The 27810-nt window shown below is 37.6% G+C and overlaps 1 protein-coding gene across 21 annotated transcripts in view; it reads right to left on the reverse strand.

Moving 5' to 3' along the window:
* RICTOR (RPTOR independent companion of MTOR complex 2) overlaps positions 1-27810 on the reverse strand; it is a 161599-nt gene that overhangs the window by 74231 nt on the left and 59558 nt on the right. For 20 of the 21 annotated variants that reach the window (XM_070056653.1, XM_051853789.2, XM_051853790.2 and 17 more), the window contains 5 exons: positions 16895-16959; positions 15436-15567; positions 10160-10223; positions 6262-6388; positions 4663-4832 (listed from right to left, as the gene is read on the reverse strand). In XM_070056653.1, the coding sequence (XP_069912754.1) occupies positions 4663-4832; positions 6262-6388; positions 10160-10223; positions 15436-15567; positions 16895-16959 (558 nt within the window). Of the gene's footprint in view, positions 1-4662; positions 4833-6261; positions 6389-10159; positions 10224-15435; positions 15568-16894; positions 16960-19567; positions 19651-27810 lie in introns of those variants that run through there. The other variant, XM_051853798.2, reaches the window with a different exon arrangement.

A 27810-nucleotide genomic window follows, 5' to 3' on the forward strand; every position in this document is an offset into this window, starting at 1 on the left:
GCTTGACTGCAGCTGGAACACTTGCTTCAAGATGCCTCGTTCACAAAGTGCCAGCTGTTGGCAAGAGGGCTGAGTTCTTCACCATGTGTACCTTGCATTGGGTTGTTTTATAGCATTCTCACAACAGAAAAGTAATCTAAGACAGAGCAGCATTTCTCTTAATCCTCTCGGGTCTTGTCTTTTTCTGAGCTTAAAAATATAATGCCTAATTGGTTTCAGAACAAAGTTTTGACCATTGCTTCTTTCTGCCAATTTTCTCTCTTTTCCAAAAACTATAATTATTTCTATTCTCTTTTACTCTGTTCTAACTCTTTTCTGTCTTCTTTACCATGCTTTACAATGGTTTTTTTCCACTGATCTTCTAGCTTATTAATGATATATTCTTATCCAAATTGAATTTTTAATGTATTGATTCTGAATTCCAGGTACTTTATTTTTCAATACTCAAAGTTCCACTTGATTCTTTTCATATATCCAATTTCATAGTGAAATTCTTTATTTCATATATTTTCTTTTTCTTTCTGAACAAATTAATCCAGTAAGTTCCAAATTTTTAATTCTGTGAATATTTCATCAACATAATATTTATTTCAAGGCTACCACAAGTGGTGTATTTATTATCCAATTTAAATTTTCAGAGGTGTTCTTTATATAGGATGACAGGATACAGTGGATTAATGATGGTTATTTTAAAAATCTTTTTCCTCCATCTATATTACATGTGACCATATTTCTATGGATTTTTTTTCTTCAAGGTTTTCTGTCAGATAGTTGAATCTTTTTGTGTATTTGGAAATTTCTGATAGAATGTCAGACATGGAATGTTTTTATAAAAGGCTCCAAGTGCCATTATCTTCACTAGACAGATAGAAAAGGGGGATGAGCACTTCATCCTAATCACTGAGTTAAACTGAGACTATACTGTAAATATGATACTACGGATAACTCTGGTTTTCCCATGTTCCTAAAGTATGATCCTCCAATGCTTCCAATAGAGAGCTCATCAAGTATTTTCCTCCTTAACAGTGGAACTGATTTGTTTGTTTGACATATAATCAAAGTTTTGAGCTTAGATCTTCAGTTACCCATCGAAATGGCTTCAGAATTTGGCAGATGCCAACATGAAATGAGCTATGAAACATCAAGTTTTGTCACTTCAGTGCCTTAGAACTGCCAATAGCTCTTCTGACTTTCTCATCCCAGTCAAAAGTCAACCTGGATTTTCAGCTTCTAACTTTACCCTGGATCAGCAAACAACTCCAGGGGGAAAATGCTGTTGTATATAACCAGTGCAACTTCACTACTGCCAAGATTTTCAGTTTTTGCCCATGGCCACTCCTCTAGGTAAGCTTATGTTTGTGATGACAAGAAAAAGAGCATATATCCATTGTGCTTTTATAAAGTTTCGACATTCTAATTTTTTCTCAGAGTAAATTTTTATTTTATCAAATGTCTGGAGAGTACACCAGACTTGTCCTGGGAGTTTTCACATCTCTAGGTTGTCACTCTATACTCATGTGATTACCCAATATTCTAGCCTTTTACTCAGACCCATGTCGTATCTTCAGCCCCAACCGCATACTTAAAATTTATAAATGCCAATTCCCCCAAGAATATCTGAAGCTTTGGCACAATTTTCAAAGAATCGTTCATACCTAGAAATGCATTCCCTCTGGCCCTTACTCTTTTCACAGCTCTACTATGCTTTAAATATATGATTTTCCTAATGGTTTAGTTTTTCTAGTTTTCCACAGCAGATGCTAGGAACTATTCCATACTACCCAAAATTTGTTCAAAAAACATTATTTTTTAATTTAAAATTTTAAAAATTAAAACTTACGAATCTTGCAGTTTTTCTAAAAAGATTATTCTATTAAATAAACTTTTTCTTTTATAATCAAAATATATCACGCCCAGCAAAAACAGAAGCCAGGATAAACTAGAAAAGGGATTTCATTTTTATTAAAATTTGAGTTAATTAACATAGCCATTTTAACAGGAAAAAGATTTGATTCTGACAATATAAAAGCATTGGTTCATTTGTATACAGAAAAGGAAATAAAAAAATTAATTTAAACTTAAAAATAAGAATGATGACAATATTCTCCCAACAGTAGACTCTATGATGAATATGATAAAGTAGATGATGATGAATATCCAAAGCATTTACATCATTTACTGAATATTTATGATATTCCTGGTATATCATGTAGATTTAAATTACTAAATGGGAGTACCTGGAATATTGCCTTACTCATAATAAGATTTACATGAATGCTGCTGCTATTACTAACATTACATTACTGTTATTTATATATTTAACCTTCAGTTTCCTAAGGTGAAAACTTTGATCTTCATATTACCTATGAAAATTCTGAGTCCAACAGAAAGTAACTTGTAAGGTCATAAAGCCAGTAGGTCATACAGCAAAAAAACAAAACCAGATTTATATAAACCAAAGTCTATGCTCTCAATTTCTGCACTGGATCTTAAGGAAAAAAAGAAGCGATGATTGTGGCTTTAAAGAATTAGCCATAAGCAGGCCGGCGCCGCGGCTCACTAGGCTAATCCTCCGCCTTGCAGCGCCGGCACACTGGGTTCTAGTCCCGGTCGGGGTGCCGGATTCTGTCCCGGTTGCCCCTCTTCTAGGCCAGCTCTCTGCTGTGGCCAGGGAGTGCAGTGGAGGATGGCCCAGGTGCTTGGGCCCTGCACCCCATGGGAGACCAGGAAAAGCACCTGGCTCCTGGCTCCTGCCATCGGATCAGCGCGGTGCGCCGGCCGCAGCGCGCCAGCCGCGGCGGCCATTGGAGGGTGAACCAATGGCAAAGTTAAGACCTTTCTCTCTGTCTCTCTCTCACTGTCCACTCTGCCTGTCAAAAAATAAAAAAAATTAAAAAAAAAAAAAAAAAGAGCCCAAGTACCCGGGCCCCTACCACCCACATAGGAGACCCAGAAGAAGCTCCTGGTTCCTGGTTTTGGCCTAGCCCAGCCCTAGCCATTGTGGCCATCTGTAGAGTGAACCAGTAGATGGAAAATCTCTCTCTCTCTTTCTCACTGTCTCTCCCCCTATCTTTCTGTAACTCTTTCAAATAAATAATAAATTAAAAAAATACAGTGTGTGGTAATTCTGTTCCAACCTCCACTATATACTTTTAAAATTTATTTTATTTATTTATTTTAAAGACAGAGTTGGGGCCAGCACAGTGGCGCACTAGGTTAATCCTCTGCCTGCATCCCATATGGTCACCAGGTTCTAGTCCCAGTTGCTTCTCTCCCAGTCCAGCTCTCTGCTGTGGCCCGGGAGGGCAGTGGAGGATGATCCAAGTGCTTGGGCCCCTGCACCCGCATGGGAGACAGGGAGGAGGCACTTGGCTCCTGGCTTCAGATTGGCGTAGCTCTGGCCATGGTGGCCATTTGAGGAGTGAACCAACGGAAGGAAGACCTTTCTCTCTGTCTCCCTCTCTCACTGTCTGTAACTCTACCTCTCAAATAAATAAATAAATAAATAATCTTAAAAAAAAAAAAAAAAAAAGAGTTATAGAAAGAGGTAGAGACAGAGAGTGAACCATCCACTGATTCACTCCCCAGATGGCTGCAATGGCTGTAGCTGCGCCAATCCAAAGCCAGGAGCCAGGAGCCTCTTCTGAATCTCCCACGAGGGTGCAGGGGCCCAAGGACCCAGGCCATCCTCCACTGCTTTCCCGGGCCACAGCAGAGAGCTGGATCAGAAGAAGAGCAGCCAGGACTTAACTGGCACCCATATGGGATGCAAGCGCTTCAGGCCAAGGCCTTAACCCACTGCACCACAGTGCCGGGCCCAGCCACCGAACCAGCCCCCACTATACACATTTTTACAAAGAGGATATGTAGTAGCCTTATTACTTTACACTAATTCTAATAAAAACTGAGTTAGTAAAAGAAAAAATTAAATGTACAATTTTATTTATTTGAGAGACAGAGATTGAGACATATACACACCCCAATAATCAGAAAGGTCAGAGAGATAGCTGGCTTATTCTGCAAATGCTTGCAACTGCTGGCCAGGCCTAAAGCTCAAGACAGAATACAATTCAGTTCTCTCACACGTGTGGGAGGAACCCAACTACTTGAGCCATCCATTGCCATCCACTGTGTGCATCAGCAGGAAACTGGAGTCAGGAAACCAGATGCAGGAATTGAACCCAGGTACTCTAACACGACATTCAGGCATCTTAATCACTAGGCTGAGCAGCTGCCCCAAATGTGTTTCAAAAAAATGGGAATGCACTTTCTTTCAAATGTATCTTATATTTGCTAACAAAGTGCTACTAAGGTCAAAGAGTATAAATAATGATTACTGAATAGTCTTTAATTAGCATGAGCTATTCCAATGCTACTAATATAATAAAACGGTTGTAAACAAAAGTTTTAATATAATCTTACTTGTATAATTCCCTTAGCAACTTTTCATAGATAATACAAAACAAGCTTCACTTTTATGTTGACAAAATGTTCTTAGGAATACCATTTATATATCATTCCAAACTGAACTGAGCTGGGAATAAACCAGTCTGGTTAATTCAGGTTTTGACATAAAACTGCATCTATTAACTTCAAATTTTCAAAGTACCAATATACTTACAGTCATATTTTAAAACCAAAAAAAAATATTAAAGCTCCTACCTCTAATTCTACATCAGCTCGTACATACTGTCGAGTCTTTGGATGATTAAGGAGATGCAAAATAGTAGTGATGAGTGCCTCATTTATTCGACTCAATTGGCAATCAATCACATTTTTCAAGATGGTGTTTAGTCCACCTCGAAGGGCCACCACTTCTGGATTCTGAAGTGCTAAAATAAAAGAGAAATACTTAACATATTATACTGGAGGTAATTACAAAAAGTACTAAGAAACATGGGCTTTTACTTTCAAACTTAATTTCCTTTCTGACTTGAAATCTAATTAACATTTAAAAGAGGTGGATGTAAGGTATCTAAAAAGAGTTCCTGAATATATTTAAACCTATCCAATTCTGATCTTTAAAAAGTCTTCTAACAATCTTTCATAATGCTTTGTCCATAGTTTTCTGGAAAGACATTTCTTTCCTATTACTTGCAGGGAGTTACTAATACAGTGAGGACATTACCCTTGTATCTGTTTCAGACCTTTCGTCTGATTTATAATTTAACTTTAGATTTTGTTTAAAATGGTGTACTTTGTTTCTCTCCTGTTTATTCTCCCAGGTGAAATTTAAAATGAAGTTTCTTCTATATTTTCTAAAATGAGTTGTAACTACATACAATAAAATACACAGATATTAATGGTTCAGTTCAATAAATTTCGAACATCCACACACTTGTAACCAACACCTACTCACAGTACACAACTTTCATCATCCTATCAAGTTCCCTAATACTACTTTCCAATGAGTTCTCTTTCATTGCACAGGCAACTACTGTTCTCAGGGCTACTCAGATTACTTGTGCCTTCTTGAGAATCAATTTGACAAATTCAAAAGCCAAAAGTGCTGCCCCAAACAGATAAGCAAGTCATATACATTTCTTATTAAACTTGTTATATACAGTTTTCATTTGGTAAAGTATCATTTTTTCTATTATTCTTAAGATTGTTGAAATACAAAATACAGGAAGAATGGGGCAGGGAGAGACAGAGACACACAGATTTCCCAACCACTCTTTATCCCAAATGCCCACAATGGCTGGGGCTGGGCCATGCAAAAGTCAGGAGCAAGGAACTCATTACAGGTCTCTCACATGGGCAGCAGGGACTTAATTACTTGAGTCATCACCACTACCCTGCCAGGGGTACTTTACCACAAAGCTAGAATCGAGAGCAGAGCTGCAGCTTGAATCCAGGCACTCTTTTAGGGATGTTGGTGTTATAGCCAGCATTTTAACCTCCAGGCCAAATGATTTCACTTCTCTTTTTCCATTTGTGAGTTACACTGGTTTATTTGCTCATTTTTTTGCCTCATTACAAATATACTCTATGTGGAAAAGTTGAACGTGAACATAGCTTTCTAGGCATCCTTATACATTGACATGTGATCAAATTTTATTTTGTTAATTCCCTTGATCACATTTTGGACTTCTCTGAATCAATAGGTACTGTAGATAGTACTTAAAAATCCTCAATTACAAAGTTTGATTCTCCTTTTGCTTCTTTGAACTTCTCATATGAATTTACATACAAATTTATTAAAGGCATTAGGAAATGTTACACATTCTAAAATTGTTGTCACTTGAAGAAAATTCTGACCTAGTTCACAGATAATAGCAATGCACGCTCGCACCATTCTGTCCCTTTCTTGAAGTCCATCATTTCCAACTGCTATTAATGAATTGGCCACAGAACTAGGAAACAGGGAAGCATTCACAGTGATCATCTGTAAAAGAGAGGAATCAGAAAAAGTTAGTAGTTTTATAATACATTTTTCAACCTAAATTGTTCATATTGAGGTATTTAACACCACAGAATATTTATAAAGCACAAATTTTAATCTTTTGCTTCATATGGATACTTCAAAGGATCAATAAAATTGATAACTCATAAAAATATTAGTAACAATTACAATGAAAAAATGTTTGATATTTTCCTAATAGTCCAAACTATAAATCAGTTACCAATAAGACCTAATGTTTCTGCAATTCTAAGTTACTCTAGAATAAGACTTCTCCTTTACAACTTTTCAGTCCCTAGACAAAGCAAATCACTGATGACAGCAGCAATCAACACACTACTATACCAGAACTGTTACATTCCTGATTCTTTTTCCATATATAATCATCACAAGTCTGACCACTTACCTCATGAACTTCTTTATCACTACCACTTTTCCCCCATCAAAATGATTGATAAAAGCCCTCACTCTCTCACTTTGCAGCAACAGATGCCTAAAGAGCATTAATATTCCAGTCTGCTTTTTTAACACTTCACAAGTCCTGACAGAAATAGTACATATCTAACAGAACTTGAAAGAATCTCACATTCAATAAAAGGTTTTTTAATTGGCAATAACATAGCTGGAATACTGAAAATAGTTAACATACATCTTTGGTTTAAAAAATAAATTATGTATTTAACTACTGTTTAATAAAGATTACTTTGCAGACCAAGTATTTAAAAGTAGTAAGTCTTTGAAGCACAAATAGAAGAAATGTTTTCTTTTGTTTGGGTGGTGATATTAAGAGAAATGCATCTGTTTCAGATGTTACAGTGTTTATAATCCTACCGGAAAAACAAAGGATGTGCTATGAAACAATTACGTGACTCAATAACCAAATGAACGATATACAGGTAAGTCCTATAGAGGCTCAAAGCAAAGATCTCAACTGGGTTTATAGTAGTTGTAAGCCCTTTAAAAGTTGCATAAATAGCACTCACATCACAAAGTTCAATTGAAATTACAGAATACATTTCTGGGGCCAGTGCTGTGGCACAGTGGGTTAACACACTGGCCTGAAGCACCAACATCCCATTGGGCGCCGGTTTGAGACCCAGCTGTTTCACTTGCTATCCAGCTCTCTGCTATGGCCTGGGAACGCAGAAGATGGCCCAAGTCCTTGGGCCCTTGCACCCATGTTGGAGACCCAGAAGAAGCTCCTGGCTCCTGATCGGTGCAGCTCTGGCTGTTGTGGCCAATTGGGGAATGAACCAGCAGATGAAAGACCTCTCTCTCTCTCTGTGCAACTCTGTCAAATAAATAAATCTTAAAAAAAGAATACATTTCCACATTCATAAGATAAATACTTTTCCAATAACTGCAAAATTTATGTTTTTGCACTCATTTCTAAAACAGCATTTTGCATTCATCAAAGAGGGGTTAGATAATGCAAGGAGGAAAGAAAAGAGAACAAAGGTAATGGATCTTCCTGGATAAAAGGTTATATTAATTTGCATTTGAATACTTTCCAGCCTATTATTGTGCTTATCAGATCTTCCAGGGCCACAAGAGCACCAGTTCAACTCCTGGCTGCTCTACTTCCAATCCAGCTCCCTGCTAATGAAGCCAAGAAAGCAGCAGAAGAAGGCCCAAGTGCTTGGGGCCCTGCCACCAACATGGGAGATGCAGAAAAAGCTCCTGGCTTAAGCATGGGCCAGATCCAGCTGTTGTGGTTATTTGGGGAGTGAACCAGAGGATGGAAGACCTCCCTCTCAGTGTCACAGGAGGCAGCTTAACCCACTGTGCCACAATGCCAGCCCCCAAATATTTTATATAACTGATGTAAATTATTTGCTAAATAATCCAAAGAAGGAAATACACATACACATACACACACACACACGCACACACACACACAGAAAATCTCTCTTGCTTTTTCTGTTGTGGCCATTTGGGGAGTGAACCAATAGATAGATCTCATTTAATTCTTTGAATCCATTTGAAGTTATTTTTCCTCCTGAAACCTATTTCTAGAGCAGCAATTCTCAAATTGTGGGCTAGGAAATTCCTAAGCTATTTTCAGAGGCCTGCAAAATTAAAACTTTCTCCATAAAAATACAGAGACATTATTTGTCTTTTTAGCTCTCATTTTTCAAGAAGAATATATATTCAAGTTTTCTAGAGGTCCAGTTTCCAATAAAACCACAACAGACTGAATGCAGAAGTATAAATATCCAGATGTTTTCTATCAAGAGAAACAAAGATTCACAAAAAACTAAAACAATAGCACTCTTCTCACCAATTTTCTTTTTTGGGTACATTTAGTTATTTTCATAAAAATATATTTGTTTATGCAACAGATTTCTTGTTTTTAATATATTAATATACATTTCAACTTTAATATGGTAAATACTGACAGGTTCTTCAGAAACAAATTTTATTTCTTGAGTTCTCAGACATGGAAATCAAAAGGATTTTATAAACAAACAAAAGTCGTAAATCTAATTATTAAATTCAAATATAGCCAAATCACATTCCTAACATGAACAGCTTACCTGCAACAAGTTTCCAAATCTCTAATTTCATTTTTATTAGAATTTCAAAATTCTTTTAAAACTTAACTCATCCATTTACTTGGTCCTTACTATGCCCTCCTTATGGGTACTATTACTAACCACAAGGGAGACAACTGGAAAAAAAGGGGAAAAAGGAGACCTGAATAATAACATACAAGCCAAAAAGTCCCTCATTCTGGAGCATGAACTGAGTTCAAACGGAAGGAGAAAAAGAGCTAAAAAGTTCAACTGCTATGATAAATTTAGACATTTCTACATTAGTAAACACATACTGCAGGATTCTCGTTCATGCTAAATCAAATCTACTCCCAGTTCACTCTCTTCTCCTCAGCTATTAGATCATATTATACAACAAAAAAAAAATTCCTTCACTGAAGGTTTCTTATGAGAGGCATTATGAACTATAGTTAACACATTCTGCTACCTTTAATCACATACAGTGACTTAAAGTGCTTGTTGGAACTGCACATACCCAAATTAATCTTTAAAATAAGCTTGTAACTATAGGGGCCGGCACTGTGGCGCAGCGGGTTAACGCCCTGGCCTGAAGCACCGGCATCCCACATGGGTGCCGATTTGAGACCCAGCTGCTCCACTTCTGATCCAGCCTCTCTGCTATGGCCTGGGAAAGCAGTATGAGATGGCCCAAGTTGGGCCCCTGCACTCACGCAGAAGACCCAAAAGGAGCTCCTGGCTTTGGATTGGCGCAGCTCCGGCCGCTGCTACCAACTGGGGAGAGAACCATTGGATGGAAGACTCTCTCTTTCTCTGCCTCTCCTCTGTGTAACTCTTTCAAATAAATAAATAAATCCTTAAAAAAACTATTGTTTAATAGTTTAGTAACTTGCATCTGTTCAATAGTATTAACTACATAAATACAATTAAGAGAATATCAGGATGAAGAACCAGTAACCTTCTTTCTTCAATACCTTATCAAAGCAATAATTACACACACATCTCCTGAAGGAAGAAATATTCTTTACAGTGAACATTTTATAAGATCATCAGAGGTATCCCCAAATCACAAATTACACAAAATATTTATTCTTACTCCAATCTATTTAATTTATAATTAAGTTTAACAAAAATGTTCAATGAAAATTTAATAGAAAGGTTTCAAAAAGCAGCCTAATCTAAAATTGTAAATATTTAAGACAAAAAACATCAATGTGTTTTTATTCTCACATATAGAGCATACCTTTCTGACTAATCGAAGTGCTTGTGTCCTCTCTACCTCGTTGCTCTGTTGTATGTCAATGCACCTAAATAATACACAAAATATTAATCATTGATAAAATACTATAACAAAACTTTTTTGTATCATACCACTAGATCAGACCCATTTTATAATTTCAATATTTTATGCTAAAAATATAATACACACTTTTTCAGTACCAGTTAATATTTAGTTAACTTACATAGCTCCAGTGATAAATGTCTGTCTTTAAAAAATATTTCCTTTAGAACTTCAGGAAAGAACAATATATCAAGTAATTTATAGGACATTAAACTACAAAGAATCATAAATATACTTACAGAGCAAAGCATCAGAAATCTACTGAAAAAATATTCACCTATCTCTGGGGCCTAAATTTTACATGTCACTGACCAAGGTAACTGTCTTATACAATCCAAAAAGCTCTGCATTACCAAGGCATAATTTAAACTTTGAATTCACATCAAAAATTGGTGCTGAATCATATATCACTTATCTGACATTTATATGGAAGTATAATTTTTATTTATTAAAGTGGAAACAGTTCACTATTTGAATCAATACTTGCATAAATAGTTTGCTTTTCAGAAAGGATTTCTTCTATCTAAATACAATTATTCTAAGACCGCTCTATTAAAGGGTACGTGGATACAGAATTCCACATCTGGCCATTACAGACAGGTTTCAACCAGATCAACTCTCCTGCCAAAAACAAAACAATATTTATGAAACAACTGTTAGAAGGGCAATGGAGAATAGTCCCTGCAAACAGAAGCATGGAGAGTTCTACAGTCAACCAGGCTTTCTCCCAAAGGGCATCTGTCAATCCTCAATCTTTGTACATCAAGTTCTGGCAAAAAGCAAAAGCCTGACTTGGACTGGAAGGGTAGAAGTTTAACATCAGAGCAGTCAAAGTGGCAAGAACTTGAGGGACAAAATCCCCAAAAGAAAAAAACACAAGAAAGTGAGCAAAAACTGGCATGCAAGGTTCTAAGATACGTGCCAACATCTGTGTTGTGCAAAAGCAGGAGGAGCCTCTAATAAAACAAGCAAAAAGTTACTCTGCAAAGCAGAGAAAGTTAAGCAGGTACACAGTACAAAAGGTTAGAGTTCCAGGCTGGCCAAGGGAAAGAGGTTCTGCTAAGTAACTACAAATAGCCACTTTTGAGGAACAAAGGCAAAGCTAAAACAACATTTCAGATCAGTAATAAGCCAACATTCCAAAATAAAACTCAACTGTCTTAAAAGGAAAATAACAGGATTCCAAATCAACAATTTTTATGATCAATGCTCACATTCAATTAGATAGTATGAATCATGGTTTAAAACAAATAAACAGGCAAACTAAACAACCAGGAAGCAGAAACCAAGGAAAGAAAATGACAACAGAAACAGAACGTATGTGAATGCGCTCATCATACTGTCAGAGGAGACTTCAAAATAACTATTTATAACATGCTCAGAAAAATGGTAGAGCAACGAAATCAGAGATACGAAATTCTTAAGAGTAAAGTAAATCCTAATAACTGAGATTAAGAATTCAACAAGCAGGCACCTGACCTAGCAGTTAAGATGCTGTCAGGACCCTCACAACCCACACTGGAATGCCTGGGTTTGCTCCCAGCTCTGATGCTGATTCCAGCTTCCTGAAGATATGGATCCTGGGATGCAGTGGTGATGGCTCAATTGACTGAATTCCTGCCACCCACATGAGAGCACTGGGTGGCATTCCTGACTTCAGCAAACTGCCACCACCTCCTCCCCACTCCACTGCTACCAGGGAGCAATCCAGTAGACTGAAGACTAGTGCTTGCTTTCTCTTTCTCTGATATTCTTTGCCTCTCAAAGGCATAAAATAAAATAAATAAATAAAAGACTGGGCTACTAGCAAGATGGAATAGGAAAAAAGTCACAGGTAAAAAGTGAGTACATTGAAGTACAAAGATAAATAACAACAATGGCTGAAAATATAATAACAGTACCAGAGCCATGTGGGACAGTGAAAAGATTCAACAAATGTATAGATGAAGTATTAAAAGGTATAGGACAAAATATTTCAGAAAAAAACTTTCAAAGCAGCAAGAAGAAGAAAAGATTTATCACTGACAAAGCACCGCCAAGAAGGAAGGCTATTTATTATTCAACACTAAAAAATAAAAGAAAAAGGCAGAGATGACAACTTATTGAATATACAAATAAATAACAGCTGGTGGTGAAAAGTCTTTAAACATGAAGGCAAAACAGAGGTATTTACAGAGAAATAGAAGATAAGAACATTCATCTCTGGTGGATCTGTACTATAAGAAATGGTAAAAAAAAATTTATCAAACAGAAAGTGATCCAAGAATAAAGGATAAAAATGCAAAAAAGGGAGAATACTTGGTGAGTAAATAACATAGGCAAATATATATAATTCCAATGCAAAACAGTAAGTGGACTATTTTGTGGGGTTAAACATATATAGAGAAGTAAAACAAAAGAAAAGACGAAAAGTATACATTTCCCGTATTGTTCTGGTAGAATAAAAGTGGTAGACATTAAGATATCAAGGATATAGATTTTAATCTCCAGCTCAAGTACTAAAACACCTCAAACCAAAAGCTTAATAAAAAAGGGAAAATAAGTTCTTGAGTATCCAAAAACGAGAGAAACGTAACACAGAAATAGAATACAAATAGAAAGACAGCAAACTCGAATATATTAGATAACTAAGAGGACACATTCAAAAACACATTTAAAATGCAGTTGATACAGTCCATAAATCATACATAAAATAAATAACTAGTTTAAATATTCCAATTAGAAGATAAAGATTTTCAAACTAGATATAAAGAAGAAAAACCTATTATGATATTTATACAGGAGAAATTTAATGTAAAGACAAAAAGAAAGTCAAAGAATAGGGCAAGATGTATCATACAAAACCAAACAAAAGGCAGTTATAAAAACGAACACTTAGAGAGAAAGTATTACTAGGAAGAGAGACATTTCATAATTACAAATGGATTAGCCTCACAAAGGTTTAATTCTAAATACAAATGTAACATCAGAATAAAATATATAAAGCAAAAGCTGACATGTGAAAAAGAATTATCAATAGCACTATTTTTGTTAAATCAAGACCATAATATTAAAAACTACCCCCAATTCAAAGCCCAGCCATTGAGTTTCACTGATGTATTGTACTAATCAGTAGGGGGAAAAGAAGGCACATCTTACATAAATTCTGACAGAATTATAAAAACATGGCAGCACTTCTCTACCCGTTTTATAAAAGGAACACACTCTGATACCAAAAACAAAGGTATTAGATCAAAAGAAAAAGAAAGGTAAATACTTATCATAAACATAGTAATAAAATCTATAAAATATTAGCAAACCAAATCCAATTCTATGTAAAAAGGACTAGATATAATGAATGTTTAAGTAAAGAATGAAAACTAGGAGAAAAAGCCTACAGAATGTATCAACAATGGTGATATACTGAACATCATCCACTTGAGTTTAGAAGTAAAATCAAGTTGTCCACGATCACTATTTCTGTTCAGTGCAATATTCTAACTAGAACAATAAGGGAAGAAAAAGAAAATAGGATAAAAGGATTGGAAAGAAATAAAAGTAATGTTTATGTATACAGAAAATTGAAAATAATCTATCAACAACTATAACTAAAAAACTAATTCAGCAAGGTAGTTAGATAAGAGATCAAAATTTCTCCCCAATATTTTCTACTCATTAGGATCAAAAAACAGAAAAGAAAAAAAAAATAAGCAGCATTAATACTGTCATTAAAAAAAAAACCCTTAGAATAAATAACACATAAATTCAAGACCTCTGTGAAGAAAACTATAAAATGTAGCTGAGTAAAATCAAATGTTCCAATCAACTATATATAAAATAAGAATGTTTAGAAGATTCAACATTAAGATGTTAATTCACCCCAAATTAACATAGAGCTTTAATACAATCTCTACCAAAATCTCAAAAAGTTATGTTGAGATGGAACAAATAATTCAAAATTTATATGGAAACACAGAATCCAGAATAGCTGAGATAGTCTTAAAGAAGTTGGAGGATGCAACAGACATCAAGACATGATTTTAAGTAGCACTAATGAAAACAGTGAGACATGGGCTCGCACTGTGGCACAACAAGTTAAGCTGCCACCTGTGATGCTGGCATCCCATATAGCAATGGTTCATGTCCTGACTGCTCCACTTCCAATCCAGCTCCCTGTTAATATGCCTGGGAAAGCAGAAGATGGCCCAAGTCCTTGGCTCCCTGCTCCCAGGTAGGAGACCCAAAAGAAGCTCCTGGCTTTGACCTGGCTCAGCCCTGGCTATTGTAGCCATTTGGGGAGTCGACCAGCAGATAAGAGATCTCTCTGTCTCTCCTTATCTCTGTCTCTGTCTTTGTCTCTCTCTCTCTCCCTCTCTCTTTCTCTGTCTCTAACTTTGCCTTTCAAATACATATACATAAGAGAAATGAATGCATATGACCACCAACAGACTTGTACAAGAAAATTCATGACAGCTTTACTCCAAACAGTCATTGAACACAACCCAGAAAATCAAATGGAATGGTGGTCTATTCACAAAATGCGATACTACAGATAGAAAACAAAAAAAAAAAAACATAAATTCCACAGATAATGAGAAATGAAAAGGGTAACTACCAATATATGCTGCTTAAGAATATATGCTGCTTGGGGCTAGCGCCGTGGCACAGTGGGTTAATCCCATATGGGTGCCGGTTCTAGTCCCGGCTGCTCCACTTCCAATCCAGCTCTCTGCTATGGCCTGGGAAAGCAGTGGAAGATAGCCCAAGTGCTTGGGCCCCTGCACCCACGTGGGAGACCAGGAGGAAGCACTTGGCTCCTGGCTTCAGATTGGCGCAGCCCGGGCCTTAGCGGCCATTTGGGGAGTAAAGCAACAAAAGGAAGACCTTTCTCTCTCCCTCTCACTGTGGAACTCTAACTCTCAAATAAAATAAATAAAATCTTTAAAAATATATATATATATATATATACTGCTCAAGAATAAGGCAAACTAGTCTAACTAGAAAGGTCAGAATAATGTTTACTATTGGCTGAAGGTATAATGGAGATAAACTTAAATTCTGAAATTTTACAAATTTTCCTCTGTGTATGTGTGTATTCAAATTTATCTAACGTTTACATTAAAAATCTGAACACTTTATGGTAGGTGTGCTGAAACTCAAAAAATTTTTTAAAACATAAACCACACCAAGAAAATTACCTGGCTATTAAATAGTCCACTTTCAATTTTAGCACCTTCTGTAGAATACTGGAGTCTTGGATGAGATAGCGAAGCGCTCGTAGCCCTGCTGCTCGTACTTCTTTTGCTTCATTTAGTAAAGCTAAACGCAAACTGTAAGAAATCAAATATATAAAGTGTATGGGTTTTGTTGCATGGGTTTCAAATACACAAAAAAATTATAGGACAGGCTGAGTATTCCTTATCTGAAATACTTGTGTTTCAGATATCAGAGTTTTCAGATTTTAGAACATTTGTATAGAATTTACCACTTGAGCACCCCTAATCTGAAAATGCAAATCCTAAAATCAAAACCTGAAATTTTCTGAGTACCACCATGATGTTGAACAAATTCCAGATTTCAGATAATTTTGAATTTTCAGATTACAGATGCACAAATTGTACCAAATTCTCCTTGAAAACTTCTAGTTATGCAGGTTTTATATACAAAATTCATCACTCCAAGCTGTGGACTTTCAGTTATTAGTGGTAGTGTTTTTTAATCTGTGCCTCCATTGTACATTCTTACCAATCAAGACAATGATTGGTAAGGGGCTGGTGCTGTGGTATAGTGAGTTAAAGGTGTCACGAGATGCCAGCATCCAATATGGGCACTGGTTTGTGTCCCAGTTGCTCCACTTCCAATCCAGCTCCCTGCTAATACACCTGGAAAAGCAAGGAAAGATGGCCCAAGTGCTTGGGGCCCTGCCACCCATGTTGGAGACCCAGAAGATATTCCTGGCTCCTACTTTTACTTTGGCTCAGCCATGGCCGATACGGCCATTTGGGGAGGGAACCAGGAAATGGAAGTTCTCCTTGTGTCTCTCCCTCTCTCTGAGCAATTCTGCCTTTCAAATAAATAAATAAATTGTAAAGAAAATATGACTGAGTTCTGTTCTAACTTGCACATCTTACATAGCAGTATGAAATTAAATGTGGTTTTTTCAAGCTAGTATATATGTTTCTATAATCTACTTCTATCTGTCTATCTGCTTTCACCCCAAGCAAAGAATCAGTGCTTCACACCAATACTAAAAATACTTTCTAATGACAGCAGACATTAGACCATTTATTTCAATTTTAATTCCTAAGGATTCCTAAAGGTGGTCATGAGACTACAAAATTTGCCATTGGTACACTTTCTCTTAGGTAAGACCTCGAGCTATAGGTTTACCTTGTTCTTGGGGAAAAATTTGAGAAATTCAGTCTGCAAACTTCAGATAAGAGAAGGAGGCATTTCTTCATTTTTAGCCATTAGTAAACACCACTAAGATTCAGAAGATAAAAAAACTATAAAATATAATGATTTTCTCAAACATTTAAACAACTGTTTATACAAAATCAAATATAAAGCACTATGCTATCTTATTTCTAGTTTAAAATTTGTAAAATTAGTTACTAAAATATGGAAGTGATGGGAAGGGGACTTGATTAAACTTACCAAATTATGATATCTTCATAGTTGAAACCCAGTTTTTCTTCACTATGGCCAATATCACAAAGAAGCTGTCAAGAAAAAAAAAAAAAACAAGTATATGAGTTGCATATATTGATATACTTTTATACATTTTTTAGGCTGGAAATTAAGTTATTTTTATGATTTTTTTTACAGCCAGTATTTAAGCAGTATCAATTTATATTTACCCTTCATTCTCCTGGTTCCTTAATGATATTCCTTTTTCTGTTTAGCTGAGAAACTCTCAGCTTGTTGTTGCTATTGATTTGTTTTGTTGATGCTATGATTTCATTTTAGCCCAGTTTGCTTATAATAATTTTCTTGATTTTTACATGGAAATGCTTTCTTTATCATTTTCATTTATAAAGACTATTTTGCTAGATATACAGGATTTTAGATTGTTACTTTCCTCCAACAATTTCAGAATGGTTTCTACTGCTTCTATTCAGCAGTCTACCATCAGTCTTATTGCTGGATCCTTTAAGTTGCCCCTTTTTCTCAGGGTACTTGGTCCGTTATCTGCTGCTTTCCCTCACACATTAGCAGGAAGCTGGGTTGGAAGCAGAGTAGACACGACTCAAACTGGCCCTGAAATGTGGGCATCTTAAGCAGTGGCTTAACCTACTGTGCCACAATGCTCATTCCAGTTTTTAATGTTAGGTAAAATATATTTTTCCTTCTCGAATTTCCATGGACTTTTTTTTAGATATCCCAATAGTCTAATCAAGACTTTTTTCATCTATTTTCACCATAGCTTTTTCTTTTCTTGATATACTGTCATAATTATTGAAAGTATCATCTAAATGGATCTGAATGATATATATCATTTCTATGTCTTTTTCTTTTATTTGACAAAATTACAGTGAGAGGGGGAAAGGGAGAGAAAGGTCTTCCCTCCATTGGTTCACTCCCCAAATGGCTGCTAGGGCCGGAGCTATGCCAATCCAAAGGCAGGAGCCAGGCGCTTCTTCCTAGTCTCCCATGCGGGTGCAGGGGCCCAAGCACATGGGCCATCCTCCACTGTTTTCCCAGGCCACAGCAGAGAGCTGGATTAGAAGAGGAGCAACCAGGACTAGAACTGGCACCCATATGGGATGCTGGCGCTGCAGGATTAACCTAGTGAGCCACGGCGGCAAGGCCTCTATGTCTGTTTTTAATAGCTGTTTTCTCTTTTATTCTAGTTACGCAATCCTGGCCCTTTGGTGGATCCTGCAATCTTTGCTTATATATAAAACATCGAGGAGATTCCTGACAATGTCCTATTTCTCCCCAGAGGGGTCAGCCTCTGTCAGGATAAAGCAAAGTTTTAAATTCAGGTTAGGTGCCTACCCTAGTAAGACTCAGTCTACCTTGCCCCCTGAAGCTTTAACCGAAAGTCTGCTGTTAAGGGGCTTAGCCCCAGGAAGGTAACAAATTTAACTTTTATCTTGTAAAAACAACGTAAGCTGTACTGATTTTCAAAGGCTTTCTGCTTTAAGTTTTAAGTTTCCCATTCCAGGTATCTCCAGGACTCAACAAATGTAATGACAGGACAATCTCCTTAAGCCTGATATACCCTGGGTCCCCTGGACCAAAAGCTCTGTGCTGGCCCATTTTTTTTCCCCCACTCCTTTAGCCTGTGTCCTGAGCCTAACATTTGAATCCTCAGTTCCCTGCCCACATTTCACGTCGGGAAGTGTCCTCTGGATTAAAGTTGTTAGAAACGTAAGCCTATCTCTGTAAGATTGTCCCTTCTCTGAAACTTTAGTACCTGCATTTCCTGTTGCCCGAGCAGCTCCCTACTACCTTCAAATAAGTTCTCCCAGTTGTTTTCATTGTGAGCATTGGTCTAAAACCAACTACCTGGATCCCATCTGGATGACTGTATGAGAGTACTTTGAAGAGTTCACGGAAAATGGAAACTTCACATACTGCTTTAATCTAAGTATGAGTTTTGAAAATTGACTTTTACCTAGAAGCTAAACAAAAATTCCTCAAGTTACATATGGGTGCAAACTGAATCAGAGGAAAGACAAGGTAAACCCTTTAGTTAACATTCATGACTGAGAGAGGTCTCCAAAGTGCGTCCTCAATATTATTCTTCCTCAGTATGGGACCATAAACATCATAACTATACAGAATAAACCAATCAAATTGATCATCACATCTGTGTACCCTGGAAGGCAGCAAGTGAAGGCTCAAACACTTGGATCCAGGCATCTAAGTGGCAGACCTAGCTATAGTTCCAGGCTACTAACTTTGGTATTGTACGCATTTGAAGAGTCAACCAGCAGATGTAAGATCTCTTTCTGTCTGTCTCTTTCTATTATTCAAATAAAATGAAGTAAATAAAAATTAAAAGGAAATATTTATAACAAATACGATAGGCAAAAGCTTCATGGCTTGCATGTGGTTCACCAAGGCTGCAATAACAAATACCCAAACTGGATGTGTTAAAAAGATTTACTTTCTCATGATTCTAGAGGCCAGAGTTCAAGATCAAGGTATTAGCAAGGTTGGTATCTTTTGAAGGGCTTTCTCCTTGATTATAGATGGCTATATTCCCTATTCCTTTTGTCTTCAGATGGCCTTTCCTACATGTATGTCTCTTTTATTTACCAAGTCACTAGTTATATGAGATTATGCTAGACCCATATTACCTCATTTTCCCTTAGTTACCTTTAATTAAAACTATCTCCAAATATAGCCATACTCCAAGACACTGGATTTTGGGGAAACAATTCAGCACACAGCATTCCATCCCCACCTAGCAAATACACACAGATCATTACAATATAAAGGTTCAAACAAACTAAGACAGGCAAAAAAAAAAAAAAAAAAAAAGAGGATTTACTTTAAAAAATTGACAAATAGTACATATATTCATGCTTCCTTCACAAATTTTATGTATCCACACACACATTCTTTCCTAAAACCTGAATCAAACAAATTGAAAAATTCTATCTAAAAATAAAGCCTAGCAAAATAGCAAGAGCTAGTTTTTAAAATGATTGTACCAAATATCCCCAATCTGAGTGACAGTGCTCCCCAATCCAGCTCCCTGATAATGCACCTGGGGAGGTAGTAGAAGATAACCCAAATGCTCAGGCCTTGCCACCCATGTGGGGTTCTGGGATGGAGTTCCTGGCATTGGCCTGGCCCAGATCTGCGTGTTGTGGACATTTGGGGAGTGAACCAGCTTATGGAAGATGCTTTTCAAATAAAGACAAATTTTAAGTAGTAATAATTGAGGCTTAGAGACATTAACATGACTTCCCAAGGCAACAAAGACAACAAGTGAAAAAGCTGAAAAATCAAACCAAGCCAGTACTAGCCTAGTGCTCACTGTGACAAATATTACAATTCTGTATTGAAATTATTTGCACAATCTGAGGGGTAGAGTGGGAAAGGAATGGGAATGGATGTAAAAGTAACAACTGAACATTTCCACCTTGTCTTATTTCTCCAGCCTCAAAAGTGGTATGAATCAAAAGTCCAGAGAACTACAGTTGGCCTGTGTATATGAAAAATAAGTAAATGTAGCTCCTGGCTTTGGCCTGGCCCAGCACTGGCTATTGTAGGCATTTGGGGAGTGAACCAGCATATGGAAGATCTCTGTCTCTCCCTTCCTCTTTCAAATAACTAAATCTTTAAAAAAACAAAAATGAAAGAAAGAAATAAAGAAAAAAGAAATAAAAGAAAAAAGTATACTGAACAGATGTATAGAAAAGGAAATCACTGTATGGTATACTGGAAGATGGAAAAAAGCAAGCTACCAATGATACACATATACATACACATAGCATATATATGCATAATAAAAATGGTAACAGCACTATATTGAAGACTTCATTTTATTTAGCACATTTAATTGTCACAATCCAATGAAATATGGGGCCAGTATAGTAGGCTAAGTCTCCTTCTCTGTGGCACCAGAATCGCATATGGATGCCAGTTCATGTACCAGCTGCCCCTCTTCCAATCCAGCTCTGCTATGGCCTGGGAAAGTAGTGGAGGATTGCATGGCCCAAGTGACTGGGCCCCTGCACCTGTGAGGGAGACCCAGAAGCAGCTCTTGGCTCCTGGCTTCAGATTGGCCCAGGTCTGGGCACTGTGGCCATTTGAGGAGTGACCTAGTGGCTGGGAAACCTTTCTCTCTGTCTCTCCCTCCCTCTACCTGTAACTTTACCTCTGAAATAAATAAATATCTTTAAAGAAAAAATGCACACACATTTGTAATTATACCAGAAAAGGATAAATACTGCCAGTAGTTACTATGGGAAAAGGATATAGCGTCCAAGTGGGAAGGTAGGTGGAGAGAACTCATGAGAGGACTTTCACTTTATACCACATGCTCTTCATTTAAACTTTTTATTTTTCATTTATTTAAAAAAATAGGATAAAATAAAGATCCCTTCAGAGGTTTTAATATAAACATATAAGGTGAAATAAAGAAAAGAGAACTTTAAGAATGTGAAAGAGCTGAAATATTTTCATCATGAAACGGGTCTTTAGATTATGAGCATGCTGTCAGCTTTAAAAATAGAATACTAAGATTATGTTCACCAGCAGTCTGTTATACACATTACTTCATCTGATGAAATGATGTCAGAAGACAAGCATGGATGTGTGACAGCCACATGGTTAAAGGATGACATCCTTAGATCCTCTCTTCATTCCCTAAAAGCAGCTTTAATTTTGGAGGTAAAATCACCTGACACAACATTTTAGCACCATTGGTCTACTAAAGTAACAATGTTAACAGCTAGTATTACTCTTTATAAAAACTAAAGCTAGTAAAGCAAAAAAAAAAAAAAAAAATCATACTTAAAATGTAAAACCTTCCCAATCTAATAAATACCATTAATCAAACAACTATTATGTGTCAGGCTTTGGGTAGAAACTGACCTGAAAGTAGAAAAATAAATAGTACTATTTGTCTGTAGGAAACTATTTAAAATAAGATAGTGGCCCACAACAAATAAAAATAGATAAAATATAGTAGACATGTATATATCCTAATGGAACATAGAAGAGAATGATTGATCAACTATACTGTGCTCTCAGCACCATAATTATTTTTCTTACTTATTCTACAGAGCTCTATTCAGATTTCTGAAAATTTCTAGATTGTATTTAATAAGTAAATGAATTTATAGGTTTTTAAAGGACTATTAACTCAGTAAATACTTATAAACCAAACTCTCTAAAAAAAAAAAGAATTCAAAAACACATTACTATGATTATTTATTTTATGAAACAAAATCTACAGTCATTTACATCAGTAGTTCTCAACCAGAGAAAACTTTGTTCCCCAGAGCCAGTAACACTTGGTAATGCCTGGAATCATTTTTGCTTTTAACAACTAGTGGTGGGGGCCTGTGCTGCAGAATAGTGGGTAAAGTGGCTGGCATCCTACTGGGGTGCCGGTTAAGAGTCCTGGCTGCATCGCAACCATCCGGGGCGTGAACCAGCCGAGGAAGATCTCTGTCTCTCTGAAACTCTGCCTTTCAAATAAAATTCATAAATCTTAACAACAAAAAACTAGAGGTGGTGGTGTGGTGCCTCAAGCACCCAGTGAGTAGAGGTCAGGAGCATTTTTAATGCCCTACAATGCACTGGGGAACCTCTCAAAACAATATTCTGACCCAATACGTCAATAATGCCCACACTGAGGTACCCTGATCTATAGAAACAGACTGCTAAATCTGCAAATAAAGCAATTAAGCATATTCACTTGTTAAAATCAGCTGAAACACCAAAAAAGTGGCACAAAGTACAAAACACATCCAAAGTTGAAAGGTTCTCCTTATTACAGAGTACCTATTGTGTGCCATATACTGCGATCCTGCCTTTAAGGTGGCAGCAAGATTACCAAGAATCTTCCCAAGATCCCCTTGCTAGTTAGTGTTGGGCTGCAAGTCCCCATCTGTTTGCTCTAAGGCTCATGCTTTTCCATTACTTCACTAACTAGCCAAAACAGATTTTTATTAAGTCCAAAATTCATGGACTTTATTCACAGAACAGACCTTTAGATGCCAAGTGTGAGCTTAGTTCCTCTAATTGTAGACAAATTCTATTCAGTTTGGCTATCTGGATTTTGCATCCATAGGTGATTTAAAATAACAAAGACAAAGACTGATATGCTGGCATCAAAGCCAGAGGGAAATTATACACACACACACACACACACACACACACACACACACATATATATATATATATATATTTTTTTTTTGGACAGGCAGAGTTAGAGAGAGAGGTCTTCCTTCTGTTGGTTCACCCCCAAATGGCCACTATGGCTGGCGCACTGCACTGATCCGAAGCCAGGAGCCAGGTGTTTCCTCCTGGTCTCCCATGAGGGTGCAGGACCCAAGCACTTGGGCCATCCTCCACTGCCTTCTCAGGCCACAGCAGAAAGCTGGACTGGAAGAGGAGCAACCGGGACAGAACCGGCGCCCCAACCAGGACTAGAACCCAGGGTGCCGGCGCCACAAGCAGAGGATTAGCCAAGTGAGCCATGGTGCTGGCTGGAAATTATATTTTTAAAGAGGATATCGTGGCCGTGTCGAACTCTGCCAGTCGTAAAACAAAAACCAAGAATATAAAAAGCACAAATAGCACATTCAGACATAAATCACTGCATTCTCTAGAGGGGTACAAGGGAGAAAGGGAAGAAACAAACAGAAAGGAGAGACACATCAGAGAAGAGAGGGATAAAAGCAAACAGAAGGGTGAACACAGGGTAGAGAGGAGATGAAAGGGGGAAAAAGAAGTAGAAGATGAGAAGAGTTAGACAGCGCAGAAGAGATAAGCAGAGCACAAATTAATAAGGTAGGTATTGTGGTGCAGCAGGCTAAACTACCTCTTGGGGCCCCTGCATCCCATATCAGAGTTCAGTTTCCCTGCTAATGATCCTGGGAGGCAGCAGATAATGGCCCAAGTATTTGGGCCCCTATCACCCACACAGAAGACCCAGAAAGAGTTCCTGGCTCTTCCTGGGTCTTGGCTTCAGTCTGGCTTAGTCCCAGGTATTTGCAGGCATTTGGAGAGTAAACCAGCAGATGGAAGATCTTTCTCTCCTCTATCACTCTGCCTTTTAAATAAATAAATAAATAAATAAATAAATCGAAAGAAAGAAAGAAAGAAAGAAAGAAAGAGAGAGAGAGAGAGAGAGAGAGGGAGGAAGAGAGAGAGAGAGAGAGAGAAAGAAAAAGAGGCAGTTGCAGCAGTGGTGATGGCAGCAGTGGCAGCAACCAGGTGGAGAAAATGACTTAAGGGAAATATTTTGGGGGAAATTCAGGTAAAGAAAGAAAGTAATGGTGGAAGAAAGAAGACAGGGAGAAAGGGAAACTGACCCCAACCCAGGAAAGCCTAGAGAGAAATAAATGAAAACCAGAAAAAGGGTGACAAGGTAATATCAACAGATTCTTAGAAGTGAAGATCTAGGAGCGTAAGTTGTGGCACAGATGGTCAACCTGCTGCTTCTGAGGACATACAGGATTCCCTAGGATCCCTTGTGACCTAGCTTCCTGCAAATGCATACCATGGAAGGTAGTAGATAAAGGCTCAAGTACCTAAGTCCCCCCCCCCCCCCCCCCCCGCCATGTCAGAGACTCTGTGGGGGACCCAGATGGAATTTCAGACTCCTGGTTTTAGTATGGCCTGGCTCCCAGTGTTATGTGCATTTGGAGAATGAACCAGCAAATTGAAGATCCCTCTCCCTCTGCCTTTCAAATAAAAATAAACTTTAAAAAAAAAATTTCTAGGTGCTGGCATTTTAGCACAGTTAAGCTGGTGCAGTAAAGCTGCCGCTTGCAATGCTGGCATCCCATATGAGCACCAATTCTCGTCCTGGCTGCTCCACTTTCAAATCTAGGTCCCTGCTAATGGCCTGTAAAAGCAGCAGAAAATGGTCCAAATGCTTGGGCCCCTGCCACTACGTTGGAGACCCAGAAGACCCAGATGGAGTTCCAGACTCCTGGCTTCAACATGGCCAGTCACCGCTGTTGTAGTCATTTGAGGATCGAAGCAGCAGATGGAAAAAACATGTCTCTCTCTTTCTGTAACTCTGCCTTTCAAGTAAATGAAATAAATTTTCTAGAAAAAAATTTTTTTAATGAAATGAAGATTTAAATCACTCCTATTCCAAAGAATTCACCACCTGCACCATATAGCACATAGCTACTAGACACAGGTAGCTAGGAGCACTGAAAATGTGGTTAGTCTGAACTAAGCTGTGCTGTAAAGTATAAAATACAAATTCAATTTCAAAGATTTAGTATAGAAAAGTTAAATATATATATGTTTATATGGTTAAACATACAAATAGAATTATATATAAAACAAGTGTTTTACTATGTAAAGTATTATTGTTGGATATATCAGATTAACGAAAATACTAAATTTCACAGGTTTCTTTTTATTTTTTAGTGTGGATGCTAGAAAACTTTAATTTACTTACGTGGCTCACATTTTATTCCCACTGGATGGTACTACTCTAGATTTGTAACGGGCTTTAGGAACTACGCTGGTACCAGAGCCTTGTAACAAAAACTGCCCCTTCTAATGCCCAGCCCAAACTTTCAGAAACCTAGTTGGCAGAGACACAGAACTACATATAGGTATCCAAACATGGTTAGCACAGTAACAGCTGTTTCCTCTGGCCTTGATGCAAGCTTGTAGCAGCCTTTTTATAGGCTATTTTAAATCATTTATGATTCAAAAACCAGATAGCAAAATCATTTTATTAGACCTCTATTAAACTTATTTTTAGTAATTGAAACTAGGAAAACTGGTAATAATTATTGAAAAGTGGTAAAATATAATAAAATATAATACAAAGAATATTTGGAATCTTGAAACATTATTGAATCTTAAGGACATTATCTGACTACCATGTTAAAGCAAAGTATTTGAAGACTTTCACTCTATTTATTAAAGCATACATATGTATATTTTTGAAAATCCCTTCTTTGATACCTATTCAACGTTACTGAAAGTTGTTTTTTAAACATTCACTTTCTGAGCTATTATATAAACACTGGAATATTTTTAAATTTCAACTAAAGAAAAATACATATATATGTACTTGATTCCCTAACTGTAGAAAAATAAATCTGTATTTCTGACACTAAAATAACAATTTTGTAACACAGTGATAATAGTCTCACCTCCTTCCATTTCTATAAGATAAAATCAAATCCAAACCACAATCCATTTGCTTGTCAGAGAATCAAACGTTTGGAAGGATAAAACAGTGCTGTTCAAACTTTAATATACATGGGCCGGCACCACGGCTCACTAGGCTAATCCTCCACCTTGCGGCGCCGGCACACTGGGTTCTAGTCCCGGTCGGGGCGCCGGATTCTGTCCCGGCTGCCCCTCTTCCAGGCCAGCTCTCTGCTGTGGCCTGGGAGTGCAGTGGAGGATGGCCCAAGTGCTTGGGCCCTGCACCCCATGGGAGACCAGGAGAAGCACCTGGCTCCTGCCATCGGATCAGCACGGTGCGCTGGCCGCAGCGGCCATTGGATGGGTAAACCAACGGCAAAGGAAGACCTTTCTCTCTGTCTCTCTCTCTCACTGTCCACTCTGTCCAAAAAAAAAAAAAAAAAAAAAAAACAACACACACACACACACAACCAAACTTAATATACATATACATACAAATTCACCTGAGAATCAGTATTAAACTATAAGTTCTGATTCAACAGGTCTACCGTGAGGCCTAAAATACTGCATTTTCAAATAAGCTGCAAAGTGACACCAATATTGCTGGGCTATGTATTGCACTTTGAATAGCAAGGATTTAAAACATTCAGTATACTTAAAAGAAGTTGGGAGGAACCTTTATCCCAGGGATAGGCATTGGGCACAGCAGTCAAGCTGTCATCTGGGTTCAAGCTCCAGCTCCAGTCCAGATTCTAGCTTTCTACTAATGCATATTTCTGGAGGCAGTGGTGACGGTTCAAATAGTTGGGCTCTGCTACCCTATAGGAACTGGAACTGAGTTCCTATCCCCTGGCTGTGGCAATGAAAAAAGCCAAGCTACTGTGGGCATTTGAGGAACAAACCAGTGGATGAAGGGAAGATGTTTGTTTCTCTGTGTCTGCCTTTCAAATAAAAATTAAAAAAAAAATTATCCCAAACAACCCATTTTTTTCTTTTTTAGGGTATCTCCTAAAACAGGGGAGAGGACCCTTCTTTTTCTGCCCTGGCCATTTGGATATTCATAACATCATTTGCAGGCCAAAATTAACCTGCTCTAGATTCACTGAATTCTGAGTCCCACTTGCAGTTGCCTTGGCAGGGCCAGATCAAATGATTTCAAGGGCCAGACATTCCCCACCCCTGACCTAAAATAATACACCTTAGTTCTCTCTAAGTTGGCTGTCCAGCATTACAAGACTAAAAAACATACCAATTCACAAATAAGTATTAAGAATTTTGGACTACTATTAGATATCAACTTAATACTTATTTGAGACCAGGACCCCACAACTTGTCTTGGGCACTAACTTAGTTCCAGGTAATGGGAATATAGCAGCAAGAAATGAGAAAACAGATAATAAGAGTTCTTGGTGGGGGGAAGGGGCTGGCACTGTGGCATAGTAGGCTAAGCCTTCGCCTGCAGAACTGGCATCTCACATGGACACCACTTCCGATCCAGCTCTCTGGTGTGGCCTGGGAAGGCAGTAAAAGATGGCCCAAGTGACTGGGCTGCTGCACCCACATGGGAGACACAAAAGCACCTGGTTCCTGGCTTCGAATCAGCCCAGCTCCAGCTGTTGTGGTCTTTTGGGGAGTGAACCAGCACATAGAAGACCTCTCTCTCTCCCTCCTTTTGTAACTCTACCTCTCAAATAAATTAATTAAAAAAATTTTCTCAGAGAATTATGGTTTTAGCTATAAAATACAGCACA

This window comes from Oryctolagus cuniculus, chromosome 14 (assembly GCF_964237555.1).
Source record: "Oryctolagus cuniculus chromosome 14, mOryCun1.1, whole genome shotgun sequence".
Lineage (NCBI taxonomy): Eukaryota > Metazoa > Chordata > Mammalia > Lagomorpha > Leporidae > Oryctolagus > Oryctolagus cuniculus.